Source organism: Meleagris gallopavo, chromosome 1 (genome assembly GCF_905368555.1).
Source record: "Meleagris gallopavo chromosome 1, MGAL_WU_HG_1.1, whole genome shotgun sequence".
Classification (NCBI taxonomy): domain Eukaryota; kingdom Metazoa; phylum Chordata; class Aves; order Galliformes; family Phasianidae; genus Meleagris; species Meleagris gallopavo.
In genome coordinates, this window is record NC_139404.1 from 94,715,212 (window position 1) to 94,741,930 (window position 26,719).

At 35.8% G+C, this 26,719-nt stretch overlaps 1 protein-coding gene across 4 annotated transcripts in view; it reads left to right on the top strand.

The window, feature by feature from the left end:
- Nucleotides 1–26,719, top strand: part of ROBO1 (roundabout guidance receptor 1) — a 693,687-nt gene that overhangs the window by 327,860 nt on the left and 339,108 nt on the right. For all 4 annotated transcript variants that reach the window (XM_085241045.1, XM_085241026.1, XM_085241036.1 and 1 more), the window contains exon 3: nt 7,351–7,434. In XM_085241045.1, the coding sequence (XP_085097171.1) occupies nt 7,351–7,434 (84 nt within the window). The remainder of the gene's footprint in view (nt 1–7,350; nt 7,435–26,719) is intronic.

Sequence of the window (26,719 nt, forward strand, 5' to 3'; positions counted from 1 at the left end):
ACAGTCAATGGGAGCATTTTGCTGCTTTAACAAGAAAGGACTTCAGCCTAATATCAAATTTTCCAGGCAAATGCTTACATGCTCGGTCATTTGTTTTCTTAAGGATACGATTTTTACTAGCTGTGTTCAGCTCAGGTAAACAAAGAAAGGAAGGACACCTGTTGTATGGCTACTCTCCTCTCCAAGGAATGAACCTAAAAAATCTTCCATTGTAGAAAGGCACATTTCATTATGTGGCACAGAAGCAATAGCTTTTAGGAAAAGCTTTCCAGAGAGAACCCCTGTGATCTAATAACAGAAGACAAAACCTTCCCAGAAGTACATACTTCCATTTAGTATGAAAAAAAAGAAAATATTCTTTGGGTTAAGAAAAAAAGTTACATTGCAAGTGAGAATCACTTGATATCTCCAGCTAATTTGCTGTCATGGAAGATTAATAGAAAAGGGAATTCTGGACGCTCAACTTACTACTACTCTGTGTGCATATGTACAAGTGATTTGATGACATTTGTAGCTTACTGTAAATTTATACATACAGAGCTGTATTGATTGACATTATATGCTTTTCCACTCCATGTCATTTGTTTGCACTGTAATTTGCCTTCTAATTTGCAGTGTTCACTTCAAAATTACCAATGTACTGTGCTAACTCTAAATGAAATTCTTCTTAGACCACAAGGATTTTAACTGTAAACTATGACAGGGTCAAATCCTCCTTTATTTATTTAATCATCAGATCACTCTATAGGATATGGTAATCACTGATCTTGCTTTACACAGAAGATATGCCAAAGGTCATTCTAAAAGAAGCGTCTCCTATTTATTTCCAATGGAAACTACAATAGATACAAAGAGCACAATAACACTGTTTGATAGAGCAAACTCTTAGCTACAAAACACTGTTTTTCAACACAGTCACCACCATTATGCATTTTTGCCAGTGATGAACAGGTGCTTGCTTGCTGTGCTCATACAAATCTGCTCCAGTGGAGGTGATCCAATTTTGCTGTCCCCACTGCTGAAATAACCACCCACCACCTGAGTGGTGCTCACATCCACTGTTTGCTCTCCATAAACGTTCAGCTTCGATGAATGTCAGTGAGTACCATTTCTCCTCATGACAGAATTCAGTTCCACATCTTTGCCTCATCTGCACTGCCATGTCAGGTGCCATTTTGTCAGACTGCCCCTCTGCTGCCATCTGTCATAAAGAAGCAAGATGTAACAGGAAAATGGCAGGAAGGTTCAATCTCTACTGCCACACCACCAACATCCACATCTGATGTTGTGGGACAACTTAATAAAATAGGAGGCATTACTTTCAAAGCAGCCCTTGTAAATAAATGCAAAGAGATTGCTTACTGACTACATTCTTTTGCATAATTGGAAGTACTCCCTTTTTTTTTTTTTTTTTTCCCCTAATTTAAAGGCTTTTATTGAACATAGCATGGAAATGAATGGAAGGCAAGCTGTTTAATAGCTTCTGTTACTATCAGAATTTCAGTCATATGTATTGTTCTTTGAAGATGATTGAAGTAAAGGTGCTCAAACTCTTAAGTAGATCCTGTATTTTTCCTTGTTATAGAATCTGACCCTAAGGGTTCTTTTACCACAAAGTATGTCTGTTCTCATCAAAAAATTATTTCTTCTGCCTAGTGAATAACATTTCTGTACTTGTATGAAAATGTATGTTTTATTTTTAGAAACATATATTAAGTTGCTAGACCATAGTAGTATAAATTATTAATAAAAAGCATCCTTATGGATTTATTTGTAACATACTAGTGCCAAATCCTCAGATTAAAGCCATTATATGAGAGCAAATTCTTCCCATTTTCTCTTAGCTTAAACCTTTCTTAACTTTTAAGATGAGGTAGGCAAGCAATGTAAACTTTTAATGAAGATCTTATTAATTACTTCTGGATAACCTCAGCTGGTGAAAATTCGCTAAAGTTATCCACTTTAAAGACATTAGAGTACTGGCTGAATGTGATTCTGTCTCTAGAAAGTTGTGCTATTAAGTCTTATTAAAAATAATAGCGTATTTTCCTCCAGCTAATACAAAACATTGGAAAGGATAGTTTCCAAATTGATCAGCCATATACAGCATAGGCTTCTAATGTAGAATGTAGTGTAGTTGTGATGATGGTATAAGGATGGCCTAATTATTCCCAATTCTTCGTATAGCTTGAAGTTTTTCATTTTCATCCAGATCTGAAGAATAAGTCTACATGCTTGGAAGCTTGACTGTGTTTTTTTGTTTGTTTGTTTTTCTGATTAAATACATAATTTTATATTTCCTTTCACAAAAGTTAGTTCTCAGAGATGTAGTCATTTAGTCTAAAGAGTAGTTCTCATTCAGGTACTGCCATTACTTAACTATCTACTAATAGAATAAAATTTTTTACCATTATAAATAACCAAGTAATATAATTAAATATCCCTTAAAACATATTATAAGGTATTTCTAATATAACTCCAGTGAAAGCCAGAATAAATCAAAATGCTGAAGAAACAGGCTGCTAATTTTTTTCCTCAATTTAATCTGTGGTGGCCTGTGCTGCTTTTTTTTTTTTTTTTTTTTTTTTTTCCCTGACGCCTCTTTCTGAATTCATCTGGATCAGTAGAAGGGAATCAATGGAAATTGATCCAATTTGTAGAACACAATCCTAATATTGATAGTAGTTTATATTCATTTGCTTCACCCTAATATTTTATTAATGGTCATTTGCAAATGCTATTAATGACATTTCTTCCAAATTTTGTACCCTCAAGGTGATGATAGTGAAAGTTAGAGAAACACAGCAAAAAAATAATGGAGTGCTAAGTTTTTTAATAAAATTAAACAGCAATTGCTGGTTTTTTCAGTCAGTCATTGTTTAGTAGGTGGCTTTAATTTCAGATAAAGTATGATCAGCGTAGTATTTCATATGTGAGATTCCCACAGTAGTAGGACGTGGTGCTTTCTCAGATCTTTTCGGCATTCTTTGTGTCATCTGGGAAGATGGGCTAGGGAATCAATACTGAATCATTTGGGGACTTTTAAGAATGCATCTTGAATAAGTCTTGTCATATAGACTTGACTTATCTCACTGGTACAAAAGAAGCAATAACTGATGGCTTAACTTTCTGTTACTGGTAGAAAACACCATCAGTAGTGACCATCACATAGAGAGCTGAGCTGTGGTGAAAATGTTTAAAACATTAATATTTGAGACTAGGGTTGCACGAGCCATGTGAAAGTAGATGTGAATGAAGATATGAATGATTAGTTTTAGATGTTGTAGTAGGTGAGGCAATGAAAAGCAAGTATTTAGTATTTGGATTTTCTGACCATTTTAGAGATAAAGATGTGTAAATGAAAGCATAAATTGTGTCTAGTGGCTACTGCTGCAGTCCAATAAAATCGATTAAGTTAAAGATTTTTAAGTGGAAATTTCAGTGAACAAGATTCCACACGTTGATACAGATTTTGACACTCTCCTAGACTTGTTCATAACTTATATGATTAAGCCAAGTCCTCTTGCTGCTTTGCAGGTGGCATCTGAGGTTGGGCTGTACTGACTGAACCTGAAATCCTTCCACTAAAAACCTAGACCATTCACTGTTGGGAAATGTAGCACTTTTCTGTCAAGTCAAAATATATGATTTTTTTCTAATGCCATGAGGTACTTGCTTAATTTAATGAATAGTGGCTCAGGAGATGGCTGTGGAAAGAATAAATTAGACTCTTTTTTCATCATGGTGAGGGGGTTTTGCTTCTCTAATGAGGTGTATCACAAATGCTCCTGTGAAAGAAAAATGTCATAGCAACTAATAACTGCTGTCCTTTTTCTCTCTTTGGTAGTCAAGGCATCACATTTTGTTATCCTCTTCCAAGGCATACCGTTTTGGAACAAACTGGTTTGTTTGGTAACAAAAAAATAAATGAAAAAAAAAAATTACCCTATTTCTGCAGCTTTGCATACTTAAAAGTAAAAATAATTAATTTTAAATGAAATGTTGAGATTTTTGCTTAATCTTTATTTTAGTTTTTAATAATCATCCAATTACTGCTTAAGCATCTTTTAAAGTTTTATTTCGCTGAAAAGAGACTTTTCTGAGAAGCTGAGATATCAGAAACTGTGGCTTAAATCCCTTCTGATTTTGAGACTCGGAAGTTCCACCAAGACATAGATCTTTACTAGAGAGGTTTTGACAGACATTTCTGTCATTTCTGTGAAGCCTCTACCCCATTATATTATGTTGAAATAAACAAGAGCCTTTCTGTAAAGTGAATGTGGCATTTCCCTGAGTTCAGTACCTTCTTTGGCTTGGAACGAGCTGTAAATTTTTCATACATCATTTGAATTTTCCAGACTATCACATTCATTTCCTTCTGTCTGTTTATTGGTTTGTTTGTTTGTTAGTTCGTTTTGCATGGCAACTAGTGTAGTGATCTGAAATTATTCACTATGTTTAGCATAACCAAATGGAAGATTGCCTGATCCTACAGCAAATGAAGGGAAATACATCATATCTCAACTCTCAGGCCCTTCACCACACATTCAGTAGAATGTCTTCATAGCAGCTCTATGGTGAAATGTACCATTTAAGTCAGTTGTGTGAAGCTAGATCTTGTGATAGGGCTACAATTAAATTCAGCCCAGTGCAAGGGGCTAAATCCCTAAATGCAGGAGTTGAGTGCAGAGTTATTCTTCAGTGAAATGTGGAGAATTCACCCATAGCAAGAACTCAACTTCCATGATTGTCTTTAGCAAAAGTAGTTTTTGCATGTAATTTAACCCCGGATGAATATCATATTTATGACCAAGTTGAAAAGTTGAATTTCTCAAAGAGGATGTGAGTGAAAAATCTGTATATAGTAAGTAATGTAATGAATGTATTGTCATTAGCAGATATCATGTAAATATGAGTAGGGTTAAAAACAGACTAACCCCCTCATTTCAGTCATTGGAAGGACTGAAGGGAAGATTTTCATGCCTAAATGGCTGCAAACAGTTGGAGCTTCATTTTAGAGCTGCTGTTAGCTGGAGCAAATGCACGGAATTCCTGAAATGGAAACTGCTCCTGTTTAACCCTGCAATGTAGGCCTTGCTAAAGGATGTGAGCAGTGGCTGCTCTTTGAGATGTCTTCCAGGAGGCTGTTGGCCCTCTTGGGAATGCTTTGTCCTAAGCAGTATCTTGGATAAAATAGACCAATACATTTTGCAGTCATATTTTGCACATGACAGCACACCTTAAGCTCACATGAGAACATGCCAGGAGTTTTCTGCACATCTTCCTTCTTCTTAATCATTTTGAGTAGTGTATGGTTAAATCTCCTAGAAGGCAATTAATCTTTCAACAATGACGATCGACAGGTTCGTTGCTTGAAATCTGAGTCTGAGCTTTCTGTCGTTGATTATAAACATTTTCCCAAAAGAAAGTAAGCATAGGCTCTGGATCTTATTTTAATAAAGAAGTCCCATCCTTCTCTTCTTTACTGCTGTAATTTAAAACTCTGACCCAGTCAACCCTTGAATGCAAATAAGTGAGCAATCTGGAGAAGCAGAATGTTGAACCATTCACTCAACAGCCATTTCCAGAGTAGGCTTTAAAGACGTGTGTGACATTGGCCATTAGTGAGTCAGCAAAGATGAATGGGTCAGTAAATGAACATATTTCACTTTTTTCATCTGCCAGGATGAAACGCCATCTTAGTGTTGTGTGTTATTTTGTGGGTTTTTTTGCTTGTTTGTTTGTTTTAATTTTTTACAACAGTAATTTAAAAGGCATGCTATCAATTCTTTTAACTGACTATTTTTTTAAGATTTTTTTCCTGCTTTTTTTTTTGCTTTTTTTTTTTTTTCTTCTTTTAACCTTTAGCCTGGTCTTGAGGATTTTGGTTTTTTGTTTGTTTGCTTGTTTGTTTTTCTTTGAGAATTCCTTAGAAAAAGTCCAGCTTTATGATCTCTTGGAGAATATGAATGTTCAACATCACATTTTAAACATTGTATTAACAGAGCTAGCAAAACTTTGCATCCAGGAAAAATAAAAACAAAAAAACAAAAACAAAAAAAACAACTACCTATGTTTTTTGTAGTTTAATTTCATGCATTTTTCCATTAGGAGTTGTATGAAACCAACATGATTTTTAGTAGCATGTACAATTTATTGAAATAGAACAATTACTTTCAGTCATCATGGAAATCCAGAATATGTGTGTATGCGTGTGTGTGCACATAAAACATATCTTTTCTATTCAGGGTCTTTAAAATTATTAATAAATTGTCTGACATCCATCAACAAGAAAAGAAGAAATGCAGCCTATTGTGTTATTGGTATTCTTGGTAACAGGTTTGCTTCTTGCAGCTTTTTAACCAAAACATGAATGATTCATTTTAGGTATTATCTTTTGAACACTGTGATATCAAAAGCAAATTAAAAAAGAAAAGAATTAAAGTTTAATTTGCACTTTTACATTTACAGATGAGGGTAAAAAGGTATTTTGATACTGACAACAAATTCCTTTGGGTTGTGCTGTTTTATTTTCAGAGCCACTGGGATTCTTATTTTATTTTTTGCTTTGAATTATTTACTTCATTATTATGGGTTACCTTCACAGTGCTTTATGGTGTTTTGATCAGCAATTTATCTTGGAGTCTTAAAACGTGTCCATTTCTGTGTTTAGCTGACCAGCTGCCTTTCTTTCCTTTTTTTTTTTTTTTTTTTTAAATATGACATGAAAATTGAGTGTTTCTTTGCGAGCATCTTTCAACTCAGAAAACACATCTTGCTTCCTCTACTGCTAAACTATTGCCCTCTGAGAGGGGAGCCCTGCCCCATCTTGCAGAAGAGGCAGGGCAGCCCCACTTGCTCGCCAAGACACATTCCCCCCCTTTCAGCCCCTCCCCACAAAGAGGTGAAGTCCCCTGGGTCCGTAATTGCCAGGAGATGAAGCGATGATGGCGAGTGATCACAGTCAATAGCTTTGATTAACAATAAGGTGGAAAATTAGCAATGCTAGCATTCAGCTCCCCTGCCTCCCCGTCCCCATATGCTCACGGCAGCCTGCACAGGCTGGTGGGCCGGGTGCTGCACAGCACAGGCTGCTCAGAGGGAGCCGAGGGGCAGGAGAGCTGGGAGGGCAGCGAGGGGCAGCGGGCAGTATTTGGGGGCCTGGGGCGATGCCGGCCACCTTCCATCGGGCATCGCCATGCAGTTGGGAGGACACCGTGCACCACGTACTGGCCCTTTGGCTCTTGCTGTCATGTGTGGATTTAATTGTGTCTGGACGTGTTTTGATCAAAATGGCAACTCCTGTTACTCCTGTGACCCCATCAGCAGCTCTGGTGTTGTTTCCGACAGACTCTGACGACCTAGAGAGGGGGAACGACAGCGGGACGCCACTCCCCACCTCTGATAATGGTGACAATTCGCTGGGCTACACAGGTAGAGTGCATCTTTCCAAAATACTCCTGACTGCCTCCTTATGACACTTTCCACCCACATCTACCATTAACACCTGTACACATTTTTTAACCATCATTGCTGGCTAGCTTTCTTTCCCCATCACCCTTGAAGCTCAATGCTGTTAGTACTGTTGGGAATTATTCTTTTTAACTCACCAAGATGATTGTCTTTTATTGTGTGTTACAGTGTATTTCAAATATTCAAGTGTTTAAAATCCATTTCTACTAATGAAAACAATACACCAATTATTTTCCTTTAAATTGTATATATTAGTGCATGAGGTAACATCATCTCAGAGCAATTTTTCCAAAGACCATACATGGATTTTTTCCATAAGGATTTTTTTTTTTTTAATTCCCTCTCCCCAGACCCCTTCCTCATCATGCTTCATTTCTGTTGAGAGCAGAACTAAAATGTATTGCAGCAGGGAGAAAAAAATCAAATGAAACTAAGATGCAATTGAAGAAGAGTCATAGACTACTGTTTTGCATGAGCTGTAGAAAAGCCTCTCTAGGTCAAACGAAAGAGGCTCCAGATAAGCAGCATAATGCTGTGTGGTGCAGCAGGGACCCTTAAGGGGCCAGTTCTGCAGACTCCTGAAGTGACACCCAGCTCCAGGAGCTGTGTTGCCTACTGAGTCTGTACTCAGCTACGGAACCACTGAGTGTAGCTCTCTCGAAAGATGTCTGCTCCAGAGCAGTGGCAAGATCTAGACCTCAACGAGTTTTAGATTGTGAAGGTAAGTATTAAGTCTTCCAGTGGTAGAAACTTTTGGAAAGCATGAAGGGTGAGTTGAAAATGTAACTGAAAGGTGTTCTGTAAATACTTTATCAGTGGGTTACTAGTGCAATTACTGCTCACCGTACAAAATTGTATATATTCAAGTGATTAATGAAAGTGTTGTATTCAAATATTCATAAATAAGACAATCTTACTGAATATAAAAAGAGAATAGCAGGTATAAAAAAGGGAGTAATGTCTTATCCATTCAGAGTAGTTCAGATCTGTTATGCACTACTTAGATGATTACAGCTTTCATCACCTACTCTCTGCAATCATCCCTGCATGTGGTTTAAAACCTTGACACATAATTGTATTCCAGTTTAAAGTACATTTTTATAAAAGGGTAAAAAGGCAAAGCAATACAAATTCACCCTGAGTCAAGAAAATTGATGCTTTCTTAGAAACACATAGGAACTGTGTGTATGTGAATTACTTGGACTTTGCTACCATGTGAATATTCCCTTTTTTTTTTTCCTAAGTTACTTCCTTTACTTCCTCTCTCTGAGTTTGAAACATCTATTCTCCCTGATATGTTTGGGATCATTTTATTAAAAAAATGCATCTTCTTTTAATGTACTGCCGTATTTTTTTCTTCAGAAAGCAGGGCTGAGAATGGTACTCCTTGGGTCCTGTGTTTCAACAGCCTTTTTTGGGACCATGACACTGCCTGTATTGTTAACGTAGTCCCCTCAGTTTTAGCTGGGGGTCCCTCCTTGGCATGGGCATGGCTGCAGCCCCACAGCACACTATGCACAGAACATGGGTGGCTGTGCCACCTTGGCATGGGTGGCTGCCTCAGGCCCACAGCCCACAGAGCTAGGAGAGGGACTTCCACAGGTCCCCAGTCTATAGTAGCAGGTACCATAGATTCATAGAATCATTAAGATTGGAAAGGTCCTCTAAGGTTAATGAGTCCAGTCATCAACCTATCACCATCATGCCCACTAAACTGTGTCCCTTAGTACCACATCTACATGTATGCGTGCACATCTGCAGGATGCCCACTGGATCATTTCTGAGGAGGGGTAGAGACTTCCCTCCTTCCCTGGCATGGGACTCAGCCCTGCGAGCACAGCCAGGTGGATGACAGCAGGCAAGTACCACTCAGTTCCCCTGAACAGGGGATATGTACATAAGGTGTATGAGGCAATGTTTAAGGCAATAGCTCCCTTCAGACAATAGGGATGTGGGAGGATTGCCTGAGCAGATTGTGGACTCTTCTGCGTCCCTCTTGGATGAGCCTTCAGTGATGCTCATTTGGACATGAGCACCACATCCAAGACTGTATTGCCACTGCTGAACCTGTCTCCAAGAAACCAACATAGGTCACTGGGGAAGACTGAAAAAATCAGACCCCAATCTCGTCACTCCCTGGAGGTTCTCAGGATGTTAACTCAAAGGCCATGTTTTAATAGGTGTTTTTCAAGAAAACACAAAGGTCAGGATCAAGTTAGAAGCAAACACAAGCTGAAGAAAAAGGCAAGCTTAGAGGATAGCTCTGTTTAATTGGAGTCTTCGTGCCTCTATTTGAATGAACACTGAATGAAGACCATTTTTGTTTCATGTTTAAAGATTTAATTATCAATTATTGTTCCTCCTCTATGTAATAATAATCACTTGCACATTGCGTGTATGCTTTAGCTTATATAGAAAAGCTCTAGGGTATTTATTAAAATTAAACTATCAAGTTTCTGTAGCAATCAGTAAGGATTTATAAAAATAACATTAGCTGTAATATGATCTCATAGGTGGTTACTTTTTAAAATTTTTCCTAGTTCACAGGCCTAGCTGATGTTGTAATATGGAATTCCTGGATTTTACAGATGTATTTTTTGTTCTCTCTTGCCTATAGAATTTCATTCTCCAAAAAAAAAAAAAAACATTCCAGAAGTTATTTGTGGTGAAAACTATCTGACCCTTTCCTAAAATCATTTACATAACTTTTGCATCTAGAGGATGTCTAGACCTATTGGGGAAAAAAAAAAAAAAAAGTATGAGTTTTGTTTGAATTCTGTATTTGTCTTGTCTGAATGCACACAAACCAAACATAAGCTAATGAATGATGTCATACTGTAGGAATGTAATTTTGAGGGGCATATATTAAGAGCCATGATACATCTATAGGATGCTTCTACTTTCCAGCTCTCCATAACTTTAGTTGTTGAGACAAATGAGTAAAACATCTGTTTTTGTGGGAATTTCCAGAGTTAAAAAGTATTTTTTTCTATGTATTTTTCTTTCCATATATGTTTTTCAGGATGAACATATGCAGCTGTCTCATATGGTTTTTAAGTGGATCTATGTGACTCCTACAAAGTGCTTCAGTATGATCTCTTGAAGGCCAGTTAAAGTCAGGAGAAACTTTTGTCTACCTTGCAAGGTGCTAATGTATCCCTTCTGGATCTGCATACTTGCCTTTAGAAGTAACCACAAAACAAATAGGAAACACATCACTTTAAGGGAGAGTAGAGGAGTGGCCAACTCAAGCTTATTCTAATAAATACCAAAATTACTGATAAAATTTAAATCAGTTGTTATGGAAAAATGATCAGTTTGTATTTGAATTTTCATAATTTTTAGTATGTATTTAGTATGTAGTATTAGCACCAGACTCTAGACTTTTTTTCCCCTAGTCAATACAGTAATATGGTATACAGTGTGGCACGTTTGCATGTTATCAGGTTGTTATTATGACAGTAGTTACAACTGGACTCAAATAGAGAGACTATTATACATATATATATTAAAGATAATCACTGTTGGAAAGTATTTATAATTTAAGGAACTAGAGGGTGGAAAAAGCCCAGAAAGGAAGAGGTATAACTGCACTCATTTATTCGCTGAGACTTTAATCATATTTGTGGTGCTGCTGTTAGACAAAAGGAGATTGCAAGGTTTTCTATCGCATATTTGATACAAGAGAAATGCTAAGAATGTAAAACATTTAAAAGTTGGTGTGATCACCTGGATACCATATTAGAGGTTCTATACATATCTGGAATGATTCAGCAAAGGAATTAGGGTTTAAAACCAAAATCTTTTAACTATAAATATGTCATTTAAAGAAATGGACCCATAAGATTCCCTTGTTGGCATCTTTTCAAAAGACCAATTCCACTCTGTCATGGCCACATTGGGAAGTAATTGTATTAAGATGGGCAATAATAAAAATCTAAATGACTATATGAACTATGTGCATAAACAATAGTTCAGTATGGAGAGATTTTCAATAGCGTAAAGGATATTATTTAAATACTCTGTGTTGTGTTTAATTTACCCTAAGGAAGATGCCTAAAGTAGTTTTCTAAAATGTTCTCTAAATATATCTGTTTCTCTGCACAGAATAAGGAAATCTTAGGTGGTTAGCATGATTTAGAAATCTAAAAGTGGTAATGTATCTTACCACTTCCATTAGTTTGGACCTAGATTCTAAAAGGAGAACAAGATGGTAGGAGAGTGCACTGGAGAAAACAGTGACCAGAGAAGGCAGAGGAATGGAAGTAATAGTTCAATTCTTTGTCAAGCTCAGGCCACAGAGATGTCAGACAGACTAAGACTATTGTTTGGACAGTTGTTAGAGTGGAAAGAAATCCATAAGCTACCCATCATTGCTTTTTTTTTTTTTTTTTTTTTTTTTTTCATTTAAATCCCTTAGGTACATACAGAGACAAACAGAAAAGGAAAGGAAGCAAGAAAAAAAGGTGTAGGAGACTTTCTACTGAATATCAGAGGGATACTTGGAAAATTGTCCAAGTAAGGTAGCAGAGGAACTCTGTATAGGAAGCAGATGGAAAATTTGAAAAGATGTTCATAGAAGGAATAGTGTCAAATAACACGAGGATTTCCAAGAGAAAATCTTGTGGTTATTGATCAATAGGAGCAGGTGATGTGCTGAGTGATGTTCCCTTGTGGCTGAGAAGTTTTGAGAGCCACAGTCCTGCAGCAGGGATTGAGGAAACTGGAATGAGAAGACTGGATAAAGTAGTTTTGACTAAAAATATGAAAAGTATTTTTCTCTTTAATATTTGATTAATGCTTCTGTAGGAGCAGATTTACAAGAAAATATTAAAGTAATTAGTACTTCCACATAAATTTCCCATTTGTTTTGCCAACCTGTTCACTCTTAGCTTTTGGGCTTCCTTTTTTGTCCTCAGAATAGTGCAAAACAGTTAGCATTGAGCATGAGCCTCAGTAATTTTCCACATAATCGATGGCTGCAAAGCAATCTCTAAGATTGCATTGTACTGTGTTATTGAAGTGTGCATATGCATTATATTCCAGGAAGTAGCACATTTCCTGTTAAATCAACTGTGACATAAATATCGGGGATCATTTAACAGATCACAGAGTATTGCTTGTGTTACAGAGAACGGAATGATGACTTGCTAAATTAACACTATATAGTCCAACATTTGCAGACAAGGATCACCACTCCTCATTAAGTATGTGCATGGCTTTTTAAAGGAATCTTTCCAAATAAACTTTTTGTTCACAGTTTTCTGAAAAGCCTCTTCCAATATGCAAAGAAATCTTGTGGTTCCCACATGTGACCCACAGCTAGTCTTTGACTTTTTTTTTCCTTGATTTTAGTCACAAATTCATTGTGTCAGAAGGGATCCTATCTTTTTTTTTTCTCACAATACCTTTCTTCTTTACTACTAATTTGTATTGTGGTAAGGAGAATTGTTCATAGTGGACTGCCAGCTGTACCACATCAAATAAGACAGGTGCCATTGTGTGAATATTTTAAGAAGCAAAAGGGAAATATCTTTAAAAGGAAATCTATAGTAATATTTATCCTGTTAAAAATGAAATGTGTTTGTACTATTTCTTTTCTAGAAGATTAGTAGAGGTAGTAAACTTGGGTCTGAAATGAAGCAGTGATAGGGGAAAAAAAACTATATTCTGTAACAAGAAAATAAATAAGAATGCCGTAAAGAAACAATATGAATGTCAATATGAAACAAGTTGAATGTCAAATCAAGTAGCAACTATCATTAGTTAAAGGATTACTTGGAAAGAACAAACTGTTCTGGGGAAAATAATGCATAAAATAAAAGCTGAGTCTTGATAATGGTATTCAAAGAAGTTGAAGGTTGAAGGATGTTCAAGTATTGAGAGGGAGACTGCAGAAAAACATATTTCAGAAGTGGAGCAGGTTGATAATGATGCATAGGAACAAGATCTTTGTATTCTTTATATAAGTATTCCAAGTACGCTATTGGCATGTCTCAAGTTGCACTGAGTTCATGAGGTCCTACAGCCCAAAGAGTAACAATTACTTGATAGCATTGCAGAACCAATGAATATGTGACAAGAGTAAACACTAGATAACAATGTTTTTTATTTAACTGCCATTGCAGAATCCTTATTGCTAGAGGTAATACATAGAAGACTTCTGCTTGACTTTTACATCTCAGGATACATTTGATACATTTGCAAAACTAGCAGTTGGGAAATTTTTCATAGTCTTCCTCTTTTTTAGTACTCCAACTGAGGAAGTATGCTCCTGAGTCACCGGGAGAATGAACACATAGCCTCATGATATTGATTTTATAAAGGTACTTCATACAGTACATCTGCATTCTAAATCCAGGAACAGATGGTTGTTATGCTTATTATAAAAATAATAATAACAATAATAAAATCCCCTGCTCTCTTCTGTCAGCAGTCTTTCTGTTTACTGTGTCAGTCTAAACTGCCAACAAGGTCTTACAATTTTGTGCTTCTCTGCATGCATTCTTCTGACATGCACATTGAAGTGCTTTGTTGTATTTTTTAATATGTATTAAAATAGAGATGTAAATATAACACCAAGCAATAGAAGTGCCTCACAACGATATTAATGTTCAGGCAATAATCATTAGTTAAAACATATAGTAGCAATACTGGAGCATAACACTTACATAAATCCTGCCTGCTTTCATTAAAAGTTTATAGACAATATCCTCTTCCAGTTACTGTGTTATACTTTGATGTTGTACTAAAACAGGAAGCAGTGGCGAAGTCCATTGTTTCTCAACCAGTTCTCTAGTAGCCATCAGACCAATTTAAAATAAAGAACAAAGCAAAGAAACAAAAAGACAGCTACACATTGTGAAAAGAATTTTTATTACAATGGTATTAGTAGAAGTATATGCCCCTTGTATAAATGAGAAACAGGAATTTGGACTAGAGAAAAAGGCTATTAAAGTTATCAAGGACTAGAAGTTCATTTTAGCAGAGACATTACTGAAAATGGGATTCATTAGGGATTGGCATTTTTTGCTAGCCTTATTTTCTTAGAGAACACATGGAAAAATTATTTTAGCTACAAAGCATGTTGACAGTACAACTTTCAGAAATCCAGTTTTTAGTAAATAGCCTATCTTCAAACTGTTTACTCATGTGGCTGGTTTTAAGTTATATTCATACTTTACTACTTAACTGATGAAAGAATAGGCAGGCACAAAATGGGATTTACTTAATGTGGGTTAGAAATATAGAGTCTTTTACAGCAGTAGATTCTACTATAGTTTCCAAACAGGAGCTTGATATCCCTTTTACAAAGATTTAAATTCGTGATAGGCTATGATAGGATATGCATGCTAGATTTATTGCCTATGAGAAACATTTTAATCCTGTGTTTGTGTGTTCCTAATTAATCATGAGACAAGTAAAATCAAAACAAAAAGCCTTCTCCTCAAATTATACTTTCTCTTTTCCATCTGACTGTCACAGTCAGGAATCCATTGAACTGATGAGTGCCTTTCCACTGAGGGTCTCCTAGCAGGAGTAAAGACAGAGGAAATTACTCTCAGACACTGATATCAGTTCAGTGAACTGAGTATGCAAAGCACTTTGTGAAGATATTCAGAAGTGCAGATTTCTGCCAGTAGGTCAACATTACCGCAAGATGAGAAAAATAAGAGAATGCTCCCCATCCTTATTCGGGTGTGTTATATAAGTTAGTCTTTTGTTTTACCCAGGCAATTTGTTTTAAAGAAATAGGAAGTTGATAACACATATGTTGTTATTAATCACGTAGCAATATAGATATGACTAGATTTGCTTGTTGTGGCTACAATGATGCTGAACTACCTTCAGTATTAAAGGAAAAGCATTGAGAAGCATTGTTGCTCAATTTCATAATAATTGCTATATAGGATCATGTATAGCTCAAATTGAAAGCAACTGTTGCAGGTCTCTAGTCCAACCTTCTGTTCAGGCACAGTCATCTATGAGGTCAGACCAGCCTGCACAGCGCTTTAGAGACAGGAATATTGTGGGAAACAGTGTTGAACCCAAAACATGCAATTCTAAAAGCCTAAGAATATATGAGGATTTTCCATCAAAACTGATTTGCCCTTTCATCAGTGCCCTTAATTGCAACTTTTGTCCCAGAATTGCAGTTTCATACATTAACAGCAAAAAATAAAATAATAATTAAAAAAACAACAATCTGCAATCAGCAGACAAAGAATTTAGTTTTAGAAGATCTTTCTGGAAATATTACCAGACATTTATTTCAGCACTTTTTGTGTGTACACGATTCTTGCACATCACTTATCCATAGGCTGTAGCAAGTTGAACCATCACCTACAGGTGTTAAAACATTGTAAAGAGCTTTTCATAAAGAACTGTATTGATTTTCAGTGACCCTGAGAAAGGAGACACTTTTTTGTGGTACAAGTTATAATTTACTAGACAATATTTTATTTATAGAGTTTCTGTCTGATTCTTCCTAAAAGGTAGTGAAAAATTATTACTAAAACTACTTTGTTGCATAACTGTAGGTAAAACACCAATTTTTGTTGTTTTTTACACTATGAACTTATAAAGTAAACTTTTCCAAATCAACACTAGTTTTTTGTCTTGATTAGTTGCATGCTCCTAGGCTCTTCCTATTATTCCTATCAGGTGGTTCTTGTAAGCTAATAAACTCCAGCTGCTGCAGCCTCCAGCTTTTTCTTTTTTCTCCCTCTTTTCCTAATTTCGCAATGCATGTTTGAATACTCAGCAGGAAGAGAAGGGTTGCAGTTCAGCTAAGCTTGGACTGGAGTAACCAACCCTCTCAGCCACTCACAACTTACCCACCCATAATCCACTGAATACCTGTTTTTTGGTTGTTGTTTTTTGTTGTTGTTGTCATTTTTAATTATTTCTCTCTAATCCTTAACAAAATAAGATTGTCTGTCTTGCTTCTGGTTTTCTACAAAGCTAAATAAAAGACTTGGCTTTTTCTCTTAGAAGAAAATATTCCTTCTTGTCCAAGAGAAACTTGATTGCTTTTCTGTTGATTTAAACATTTAGATAGCAGAATAGCATTGATTTTTTTTACTTGTACTCTGATGTCTAATGAGGCCTTTCATCATTTTCTATGTAAATTATTTTACCTTAAAAACAAATGAGTAATCTTGCACTCTTTACAATACTGGAAACAGTAAATTTTGACAGGAAGCAGGAGAAAAAGAAAGAGAAAAAGGAAGGTACCATGAACTCACTGATGAAGTGACTGCAAAGTTAGCATCATAACACATTTATTTTGGTAGCCTGATCAAAGCGAGATGGATGCACTTAGGCAGACAAGTGTATCAAAGTAGTGCATTTTGAAATGACTTAGTTAGTTTTCCTAGAACTGTGCCCCTGTGATAATCCCTACAGTAGTGCTCACAGTGTAGTATGAGAAAATGTTGGACATCCCTTTAGACATAGAATATAGAGAGAAATTATGATTCACTACAGTTTTTTATTGCCTATATTAATTTCCTTCTAGCCATAACACATCTATTGGTAGTAAGGTGGATCCAGTGTCCATCTAACTGTAGTCCATTTCTTTCAACAAGCAGCAGTTTCCATAAATATTATTTATGAGATTTAAAAAAATGACTAAAATCTGAATCCAATTAGAACAGTGTAAGTTCTGAAGTCATCTACAGACTATGAAATGCATTTTCCTTTTTTTTTTTTTTTTTTTTTAAGATTATTGAGATTATTGGCCCCTAGCAGGGCCAGGACAGGGGCCTGGGTAGGCCATAATGCTGTGTGCAGGTGGAGGAGAGAGGCACTGCTCAGAGGGGTGCAAGTTGACAGTTGGTAGGGATTGAGACCATCCTGCATTGTTGGTACTGAGCATCAAGGGGAGAGCACTGTGGCTATATACATTGTTATCACTGAATTTTTGTTTCCATTTTTCCTCTTCTTAGTAAATGTTTATTATCTCAAGCCATGAGTTCTATTTTATTGCCTGTTCTCTCCCCCTCATCCCACCATCCAACCTTAGGGAAGGAGTAAGCAAATGGCCCTGTGGTGTTGAACTGCTGACAGGTTACACCACAACATATGGCTGGAAAGAAAATGAGTCTCTAGGAAAGAAAATTAGATGTGCTGGAACATTTGAATATTTTCAGTACTTTTCAACTCACATGGAAGTCCAATTAGAGGTTTGATATTAAGCTACTAAGAGTCATGACATGATACATTGTATGCAACCTTCTGATTTACAGGAAATGATATGTGTTCCTTTAAAATAATGCTGCAGACTTCTTGGTTAAAGTATTGCTTAACCAATAGGCTAGATTACTACATTTCCTCAATGATCATCCTGAGGAATAAAAAGACACAATAAATTTTCATATTTCCCTTTGCCACTTGTACCACTCTACTTTCATAGAAAAGGTCTCAACTAAGTGTACTTACAGGGGCAGAAGTCGTAGAACTACATTCCTGGGCTCAATGCCTTTTCTCCAATCGAAATGAATAGGGGGAAGGGGGTGGTGCTGGCACACCTACAGTTACTCTCCTGCCTCTCCTCCCATGATTCTATAGCACGTGTTTCTTCTGGCCTTACTCCAGACTCCTTACTGGCCCTCATCCCCTTATTCTATTCCACGGTTTGTTAAGCTTTACTCATCAAACCAAGATTAAGAAGCAGCTCTGTTGGTAGCAAGTACAGATGAGGAGAAAAGGACATACATAAAACAGTAGAAAGCAGAGGGGGTAGCTGGACTCAGCTGAAGAAAGAACTCCCAGACTGTAGCATCCACTACCACCTTATTGGGCTCACAGGCCAGTAATAACAAAACAGTGGTCTGTGAATTGGACTGATGAAGAGGAACACTTTGACCTGAGTGATTTTTAAGGTTCAGTGCCTACAGCCTGAAACAAAGCCCAGACAATCTTTCTCGTTATATAGCAGGAAAAACAAAAACCAAACAACAAATTACTTCACTGAATATGGAAAATCTACCATAACCAAGTATTTGCAACGGTATGCAAGTATCTTCTACCATCCACAGAGTTAATTAAACATTTACATTTGAAAAAGCCCTTTCTTTGAATCACTGTTAATATCTCATTCTTATCCTCACAATTTCTTTTACTGATAAACTTCAATATTTTATAAGCACATCTGCAAGAGAGTTACATAAGAAAGCAGTCTTTAAAGTATATTGAAGGCTCCTAGCATTTCACTTCATTAGTTCCATTGGAGAAGGAGACACCAGGCATGAGTTTTCATATTAATGACTTATTGCATTTTCAAGCTCTAAATAGCTTAAGGCTCACCAATTATACTGGTTCTGGAACTATCCTGACAACAGTATGCATCAGAACATGTTTTAGATGGTCAGCACAGAAGAACTAGGTCACAGAGCTCTTGGGACTTAATCAAAAGGTTAGCAAAGTTAGCACACCTTGAGCACCAACCACTGATGCTAATGAGACCTCATTTAAATAGTGTTTTAGAGAAGAAGAAAAGATTACCTTCTTTTGGGAAATGAAACTTATTCTGTTGGCTTTATTATACATCTAGTATTCAGCTGTTTCCTTGATTTTATTTTCTTTACAGCTTCCCTGAGCAACCCATTCCAATGCCTCAAAATGAAGACTTTCCTCTGAATATCTAATTTAAATCTACCTTATTTTGGCTTGAAATCATTTACCTTTGTCATAGATAAGACCATGAACAGATCTAATACATAAATAGTCTTTAAAATAGACCCACTGAAGATGATCCTTCAGTGCTTTTGCACAGAAAAATCTTTTAGCAAAAACTGATACTGCAAAAAAATATTAGGCCAAGGATGCCCTCAGTATCTACATAATCTGAGAAAGATTTTCTGTGTGTTGTTTCTAATTTGTCCAATAGATTTATCAACTTTAAATGTAATTCCTATCCCACATCCCTATGTGGCTTAATAAAGAAATGGTAGAGAAGCTAAACACAGTGTTTAAATGCAAAGCCAAAAAAAAGGGCACAGAAAACAAGCAGTAAGCACATACTTTGTGTTATTCTGAAATTCTTTTTATTATCAATTTGTCCCTCCATGCACAGGCAGAAATCAAAAAGGGTTTGAAACAATTAAATTTCCTTTAAAGAATGATCATCTAATGAAAGCCTGGGAATATACCACTAAAATAGTAGAAATTAGCTGTACCACTGTACTCTAACTACATTTCACAGCTTTATGTTTCCCAAAGGTATCTCATATACGTGTTGTATTCAGTCAGTTTCTGATTTATAGAAAGAAATTCCTCTTGCCTACTAAGTCAAGCATAATGCTTTTTTGTTTTACATTGTATGGCTCTCTGTGATATGATGGAAAATTCTAAGTCACTGAAAAGATTTTACTGTAACACCTGACATATATCAAATTGCTCTTTCAAAAAAAAAAAAAAAAAAAAAATCCAGATATTCTGAATTTTATGTGGTAGCTCTGTATCATTCATTTTCTTAAATGACACCCCTAGAGATTTTCATTGTATTCAAGTGAGTGGAGTACTGAGGGGATTTTATTTTTTAGCTGTGACTTAAAAATAAGAACGCGAAGATTTCTCCAGAAAATTCTTGAGTTCTTTTCTTTTTCAAAAGTTGAAAAACTAGAATATTGAATACTGAGATATAATTTTTATCTGTTTGAAATGCCAATAGATGAAGCATTTTTTTGGCAATGGTAGTCTACATATGATCCAAATATCATAAAAGACCCATCCCCTCCCTTCCACACCCCTTGGCATTGGTAAAATTGGTGAGATTAGGCTTGTTGATTTTTGCCAAGTGCTGTCTTGAATTATTCCATATTAAAATGTTGGATGTGCGTTATTTAATGGTATTATTTATGTTGATTAATTTAACTTATGGAACTACAATTTTTTTGTGAAGATGTGGTTCTGTTCAAAGTGGCCAACAATTCAGGGAGTATTGCTTTTGATTTTGAGTTCTTAATTCCATACTGTTCGAAGCAAAGATTAAGCTTTGTAATGATTTATATTTAGCTATGCCTGGAAATTCATCTGCCTGTGGATCTGATCTCTGCAAAGGTCCACTCCTCTTCTTCAAATATATTCTGCAGGGAAAATAGTAGAAACAGGCCCAGTTAGATTTAAATCAGTGGGAATTCCACTGAGTCAAATGTGTAAATATGCTAAGTAGTTGTTTGACTCAAATAGTGAGCATTTACATTTACAATGAGCATTTACTCCGCAGCAACCAGTTAGCTATACCTTCTAAGTGTGGAGAGAAAATGTTCAGCAATACTTAACTGATATATGAAATAATGTAACATTTTTGCATGAGATTAAATAAAGTATGTAATTCCTAAAATAAATATTTTTGTTAAGAAAAATAATAAAAATATGGGAAAAAAATAGAAATTCCTCAATAAATAAGCTCTTTATAAGCCAAATAGGGGTTTAGAGTAGTTAGTTTTCATATAACCTCTTCATTATAAGATAAGTATATATTATTGTGGTTGGCAGCCTTGCTCATAGCAGGGAGGTTGGAACCAGATGATCTTTAACATCTCTTCCAACTCAAACCATTCTACAATTCTATGATTATAGGTCCAAAACATTAAACAAATGGAGTTGTGGATTAAAGCATGTTGAATTTCACAGATGACTGTGTTACATAAATACTTCTCCACTGATGAACTGTTAAGATAAACAGAAATCAATGATGAAAGAAATATTCTTTCTTTATATATCAGAGTGGGTGGATTTACATTTTGTTTTAGCATTGAAGTTGTTACAGTAGATGGCTGTGTTAGAAGTATGATTTTCATAGATAATCACATCACACAAGTGATAAGGCATATCTATGAAATTTCTCAAATAACTTTTGTTTGGAACTTAAAGAGTAGAAAATTTCATGAAATTATTACCGTACATCAGAGTGAATTAAACTAAACAAAAATAAGTTTCTCAAGTGAAAAAAAGCATCAGAAATCATCTTCTGTTCTTACTGACTTCGGTAGTCTAACAGCAATATTATGACGCTATACATTTTATACAATATCAGGTTGCATAGCAAGTTATACAGTAAGGAGCTTTTCGTTCTGTCTTTAGCATACAGTACCTTGGGTTCTAATTAAATAAGGCTGAGCTCCACCAGGACTGAGCTACAAGGGTTCATAAAAAGGTTGACAACTTAATTCAATAATAGTTATTTCCTTTTTTTTTTTTTTTTCTTGAATTAATGCTACATGTAATTCCAACTGAATAAAAAAAAAAAGCCTTCCATATTTACAGTCATACAGAAAATGCTATTTTATATGACTGTTGCAAGTATTGCATGTTGGAGAATAAGTTTAATACAAATGAAAGATACCTTACATTTCAATAAATTACAAATATTTCTTTTAAAGAGCATAGTTAAGAAACGAAAGCAGAATAGATGTTCAGCAGCACGATGTACTGAAAACCATGAGACTTCCCTAACATTTCTGTGCATTTCAGCCCTTACAAGTAAATCTCTGTTGAAAAGTGAGTTAAGAGGTCCGGAGGGTTCTTCTGTAGAGAACATAAACCATAATAATCAGACATTTTTGAGCCAATAAAATGTTAACATGATATGTTAAATAGCAAAGAAAAAAAAAGTGAATGCAGCACTTGCTTCAGAGGTAGGAAAATACATCAAAATAGTATGAATATTTGATAGTGAAGTGCAAAAGTAGTCTTTATTTGTCTGCATTTCTTAGTGAAAATGAAAAACTATCTTTGATTGTAGCTCTCCTATTAACATTTGAATGCCAATTAAATTGACAGAGAGGAGAAAGATCTTATCTGTTCTCTAAAAGGCAGGTCTCATTCTGCTTACACTGCTTGACAAACAAACAGAAGTGTAGCTGCAACTGCCTATGGTGTGGGCTGACTCTTAGCCAGTCAATATCTCAAAAACTGTAAACGGATGACATGAGAGAGAAATGGAATGTTGTGATGGGTGAGGACTGGGAACTGATGATAGAGCATTATGCTGTGGACAGTGTAGAAATCAGGAGCAGAAAAAAACAAATTGTGATTGTGTGGGTGCTGAGAGAAGATGCAAGAAATCAGCCCTTGGCAACCAGGCTTCATTGATCTAGCCATTCAGGAAAACATTTGTTTTCATGCCAAGTTTTGGCTAGTCATGCATTACTCACTGTCGATGGCACTGAACAATTACTGAATGGTTTAAAAGAAAACTAAAATTGCTATCATTTTAAGAGAGATAATATTTCCCAGCGTCAATTTTAGGGGCTTAATTTTATTTTATTTTTTTCCAAAAGCATTCTATTATTCAGTGAAATTCATGCTGCAAAGCAGGTAAGCAGGCAAAACATCAGATACTGACTTTGTAAAAAAATAGGTGATTTGCTGTCATTTTGGAAATACTCTGTAAAGTACTTTTTCTTACTAGGAAGTAAGTACATCTAGCTAAAATACCTCCAGTAAATTAAACCATTTTACAGCAGCACAGCAGTAGTTATGTAGAAGGCGCTCTAACTTAAGAGCTCTACAGATTCAAGGGTACACGTATGTGCTTTCTATTTAAACTCAGGGACTATTGTAGAAATTTCCTCACCTTGTTGACATATTTACAAACCTTGGCAGACCTAGCAAAAAATTTTTGGCTCATTCATTGAGATTCTTCTAGCTGAAGGATGAAAGGTGATGATGTGATTGTTGTTACGATTACCCTCCTTACGAGAGGAATACTGAAAACCTTAGTATGAACAGGCTTTTAAAATACATCGGCTTCAGAACTGGGTCAGTAATTGAGGTGCAGAAAATCATGGTGAGTAGACACTTCACTTGTCCTAAGTGGGCATCATCACTCCAATGTATTGCAGCCAACACACATGCTCTACCCACACAACAGAAACCATCTGCTGGGATGGCTTAGTGCCTGAACGCTGACTGACAAAGATAAGATCTTTGTCCCTACAGCATGGGTGCCAACAACAATAGACTTATTCGGGGAAACAGAGGAACCCTGTGAAGAACCTCTCATAATGTAGGAAGTCCTTCTCTCTGTTAGCCTTGAAGTATTAGTACCTCATGCATCTTTTCAGTTGTTAACAGCTGCTAATTAGCAGTAGTCGTATTCTGAATCTCATTCTTCAGATTGCATCTTGTCTAACGACTCGGCATAGTCAGAAATAGAACTGCTAGGAATAATATAAAATTTAAGAGCTCTGGAGCAGAAATTGCCCTTTTAAGAGCATCATATTGCAGTTGGCTCCAAGTAAGATTTTGAATGTTACTATAAAATAGTCACATGATTTGAATAAGAGACTCAAAGAAACTATGAAAAATATATTAGTAATGAAAAATTGTAAGTTTCAGTTGAGAAGGAGCAAAAGCTAATAAAGGAAACAAGCTCTGACAGCATGACCCTAGACTTCAAAGCTTCAGTTCCAGATAAAGTCTGATGCAAAAAAAGAAAGTCAGTTGCATAGTGAAGAAACTGCATCCCTTATATGAAGGCAGAAGATTCTATTATAAAGTACTATTCTTCAAACACATGTGGATAATTGTCAATTAACTACCTCTACTTACCAATAGACAACCTACCTGATTGCCCTGTGTAGAACCTGTCTTAATGAGTAGCAGTAATGCTGGATTTCTGTGGTGGATTTGCTTTTTAGTCCCAGCATCACAAGCACGTATGTAATCCATATATGTAGTCCTATTTGCATTACAGGACCAGGCTTCTCACATTATACATCAGAGATGAGGACTAGATGAGCCAGGTCAAAGAAGAGGCAGGCAGTCTGCAACTTGGCTTAAATAGAAGGACCTTGTTTTACACAAAGTAAATGAAGAAAATTCTTCATGTCTTCTCTCAGTATAAATACAGAGTTTAGCCATATTTCCAGGTCTTCGGTGTTCATGTTTTAACCATTTCTTTATTTGTGGTTATGCTTGGGTCCTATTCTTTTCTCCACTGGGGTAAATTTTGATTTCTGAGGATCTGTAATTCTTAAAATCCTTCTCAAACTCTCATTGTAGCTATGTATTTATTTTTATATTATTCATTGGTGTACTAGTGGTGGCTTCTAAAATCTGTCCTCAGGCATTTAAAAACTATTCTTGATCAGTAAGATACTACAGTTAAACATAATTTGCTTGCTATTACTTACTGGTTTCATTTAGATTAAAGAAGTAAAAATCTATACTCGTCCAATTAGTCCCGTAATAATAGAGACCTAACTAGAAGAATGCATTTGAGCAACATAGGAGGTTCTAGCCAATATCTTTCTAGCAATAAAGCCAGAAATGAAATAAGATTTCAATTGTTTGATCAACCATGTTCCCAAGTGCAGCAGCAGAAGGAAACACTTAAATATATTCTCTGTAGAAACGTATGTAATAAATATAGGTCTTCCTCCCTGCCTACGTGATTTTTCCATTTCACACAAGACCAATGGAAATAGAGTGAAAAATAGCAGATGACAGAGAGATAGTGGGCAAAATTATGCTAAAATGAAGATTTTGAATGAGTCGTTTCCTATGCTGCTGTGTGGTATCTCTGCTTCTAGCTGAAGTAGCAGCATGCTTTGGGGCTGGCAGAATTTTAGAATTTACAATACAGTGGATAATCATGTGAAAAAGTAGGTTATACCATGATAGATTTATGGCAGCCTGGGGCTTCATTGAGTGACAAAATAGCTGTTCAAGCCTGACTCCCATAAGATAATGAGACTGCAAATCTGGCTCTAACACAAAATGCATTAAATAACATTATCTGTAGTGAGGGAGAAAAGAGCTTAAACAGGTGTTTAGTAAACTCAGGAAGGTATATATAAAAACATGTTTTTCCATATCCATGAATCAATTTTAGCAAATTTTTTAATCATCCCTTGGCAACACGATTCTCCTTCTGTTCAATGTAGTAGATAATAACTCAAATAGAAATTTCCTAGTTTTATATGGAGAGACTTTTGTTCCTCCAATTAAATCATCTGTATATTCATCAAATGTAAAATAGATACAGGTTGGAAGAGTGGATCTAAAATCCTAGCATATTTGAGAAGCCCAGGCTTTTAGATGTACAGTATATGGATCAGAGTTCAAGTGAAACATTCCACTCATGAAATACAAATGTCTTGAAGGTAAGAGCTTCATAATAAATACAATTAGAACCATTTGAAAGGACAGAATGAAATGAGATTTCTATTTAACTGTAGACTCTCCCAAGAGCTCTGAGCAGTACTCCATTACTCATTTACAAAAGCAATGAAAACATTAATTGACCTCTTGATTAGTATTTAAATAATAAATACCACCATGGATTAATGTACTGGCCTTTTACCTCAAAGACATACTTTAAAACTGACTTGACAAAAAATCAATTTAATTACATGATACTAAAATTACAAGCGCCAATAGGTGAGAGTTTCCATGCACACAAGGCCACACATCACATAATCATGCCAAATTGGAATTTATTCAGTGCTTTCTCTTTTTTTAATGAATGCGTGTGTGGTGTGTGTTGAAAGAAAGCAGGCTGCCACCTGCCACAGCAATATCCCACACAGCAGCTTCCATTCTTATGAACTAAAATATTTGGTTTAAATGCAAGAAACCTGAAAACGGACACAGTTCCATTATAACATTTAGCTAATAAAAACAGATGCATTCTGGAAAGAAACATGAAGGGTTTTCTATGATGGTATATTTTGTAGAATCAGTGCACACTTAGATTTGTGGAAAATAAACTAATTTCATTTTTTAAGAAAGTCTTTAAGTGCAGACTTGATATTGGCCAACCCAGCAGTGTCTGGTCATGGATGTTTGTATTATGTTAAATTAGTGCAAAGGTTTCATTATGACTTTGAGAGCTGGGAAATATAATAAACTGCTCTTAATAGGCTTCTGCCCTAAGGAGTGGAAATCTCATGAGTTCATCTATTCATCTGAGTTTTCTTTTATCTCAGTTTGAAACTCTGTAAAAACAGCTGGCCAAAATAGAACTGCAGAAGTGTCTGCATCCACTTTTGGATCGGTTCTAGAAGAAAAATCCTTAGGACCACCTCTGACTTTTAACATTTCTTGTGAATGCATCTAGATGTATGTTATGCTTTAGGAAAATTAGTTCTGAACCCCTATACTGTGACTGTTATCATCTTTTTGGCTTATAACAGTGTAAAAAAAAAAAAAAAATAGTTCCTCCAATCCATTCACTATATGTGTGGGAACAGTGGTCCTGCTTGTACATACAATGCAAGTGAGATTGTTA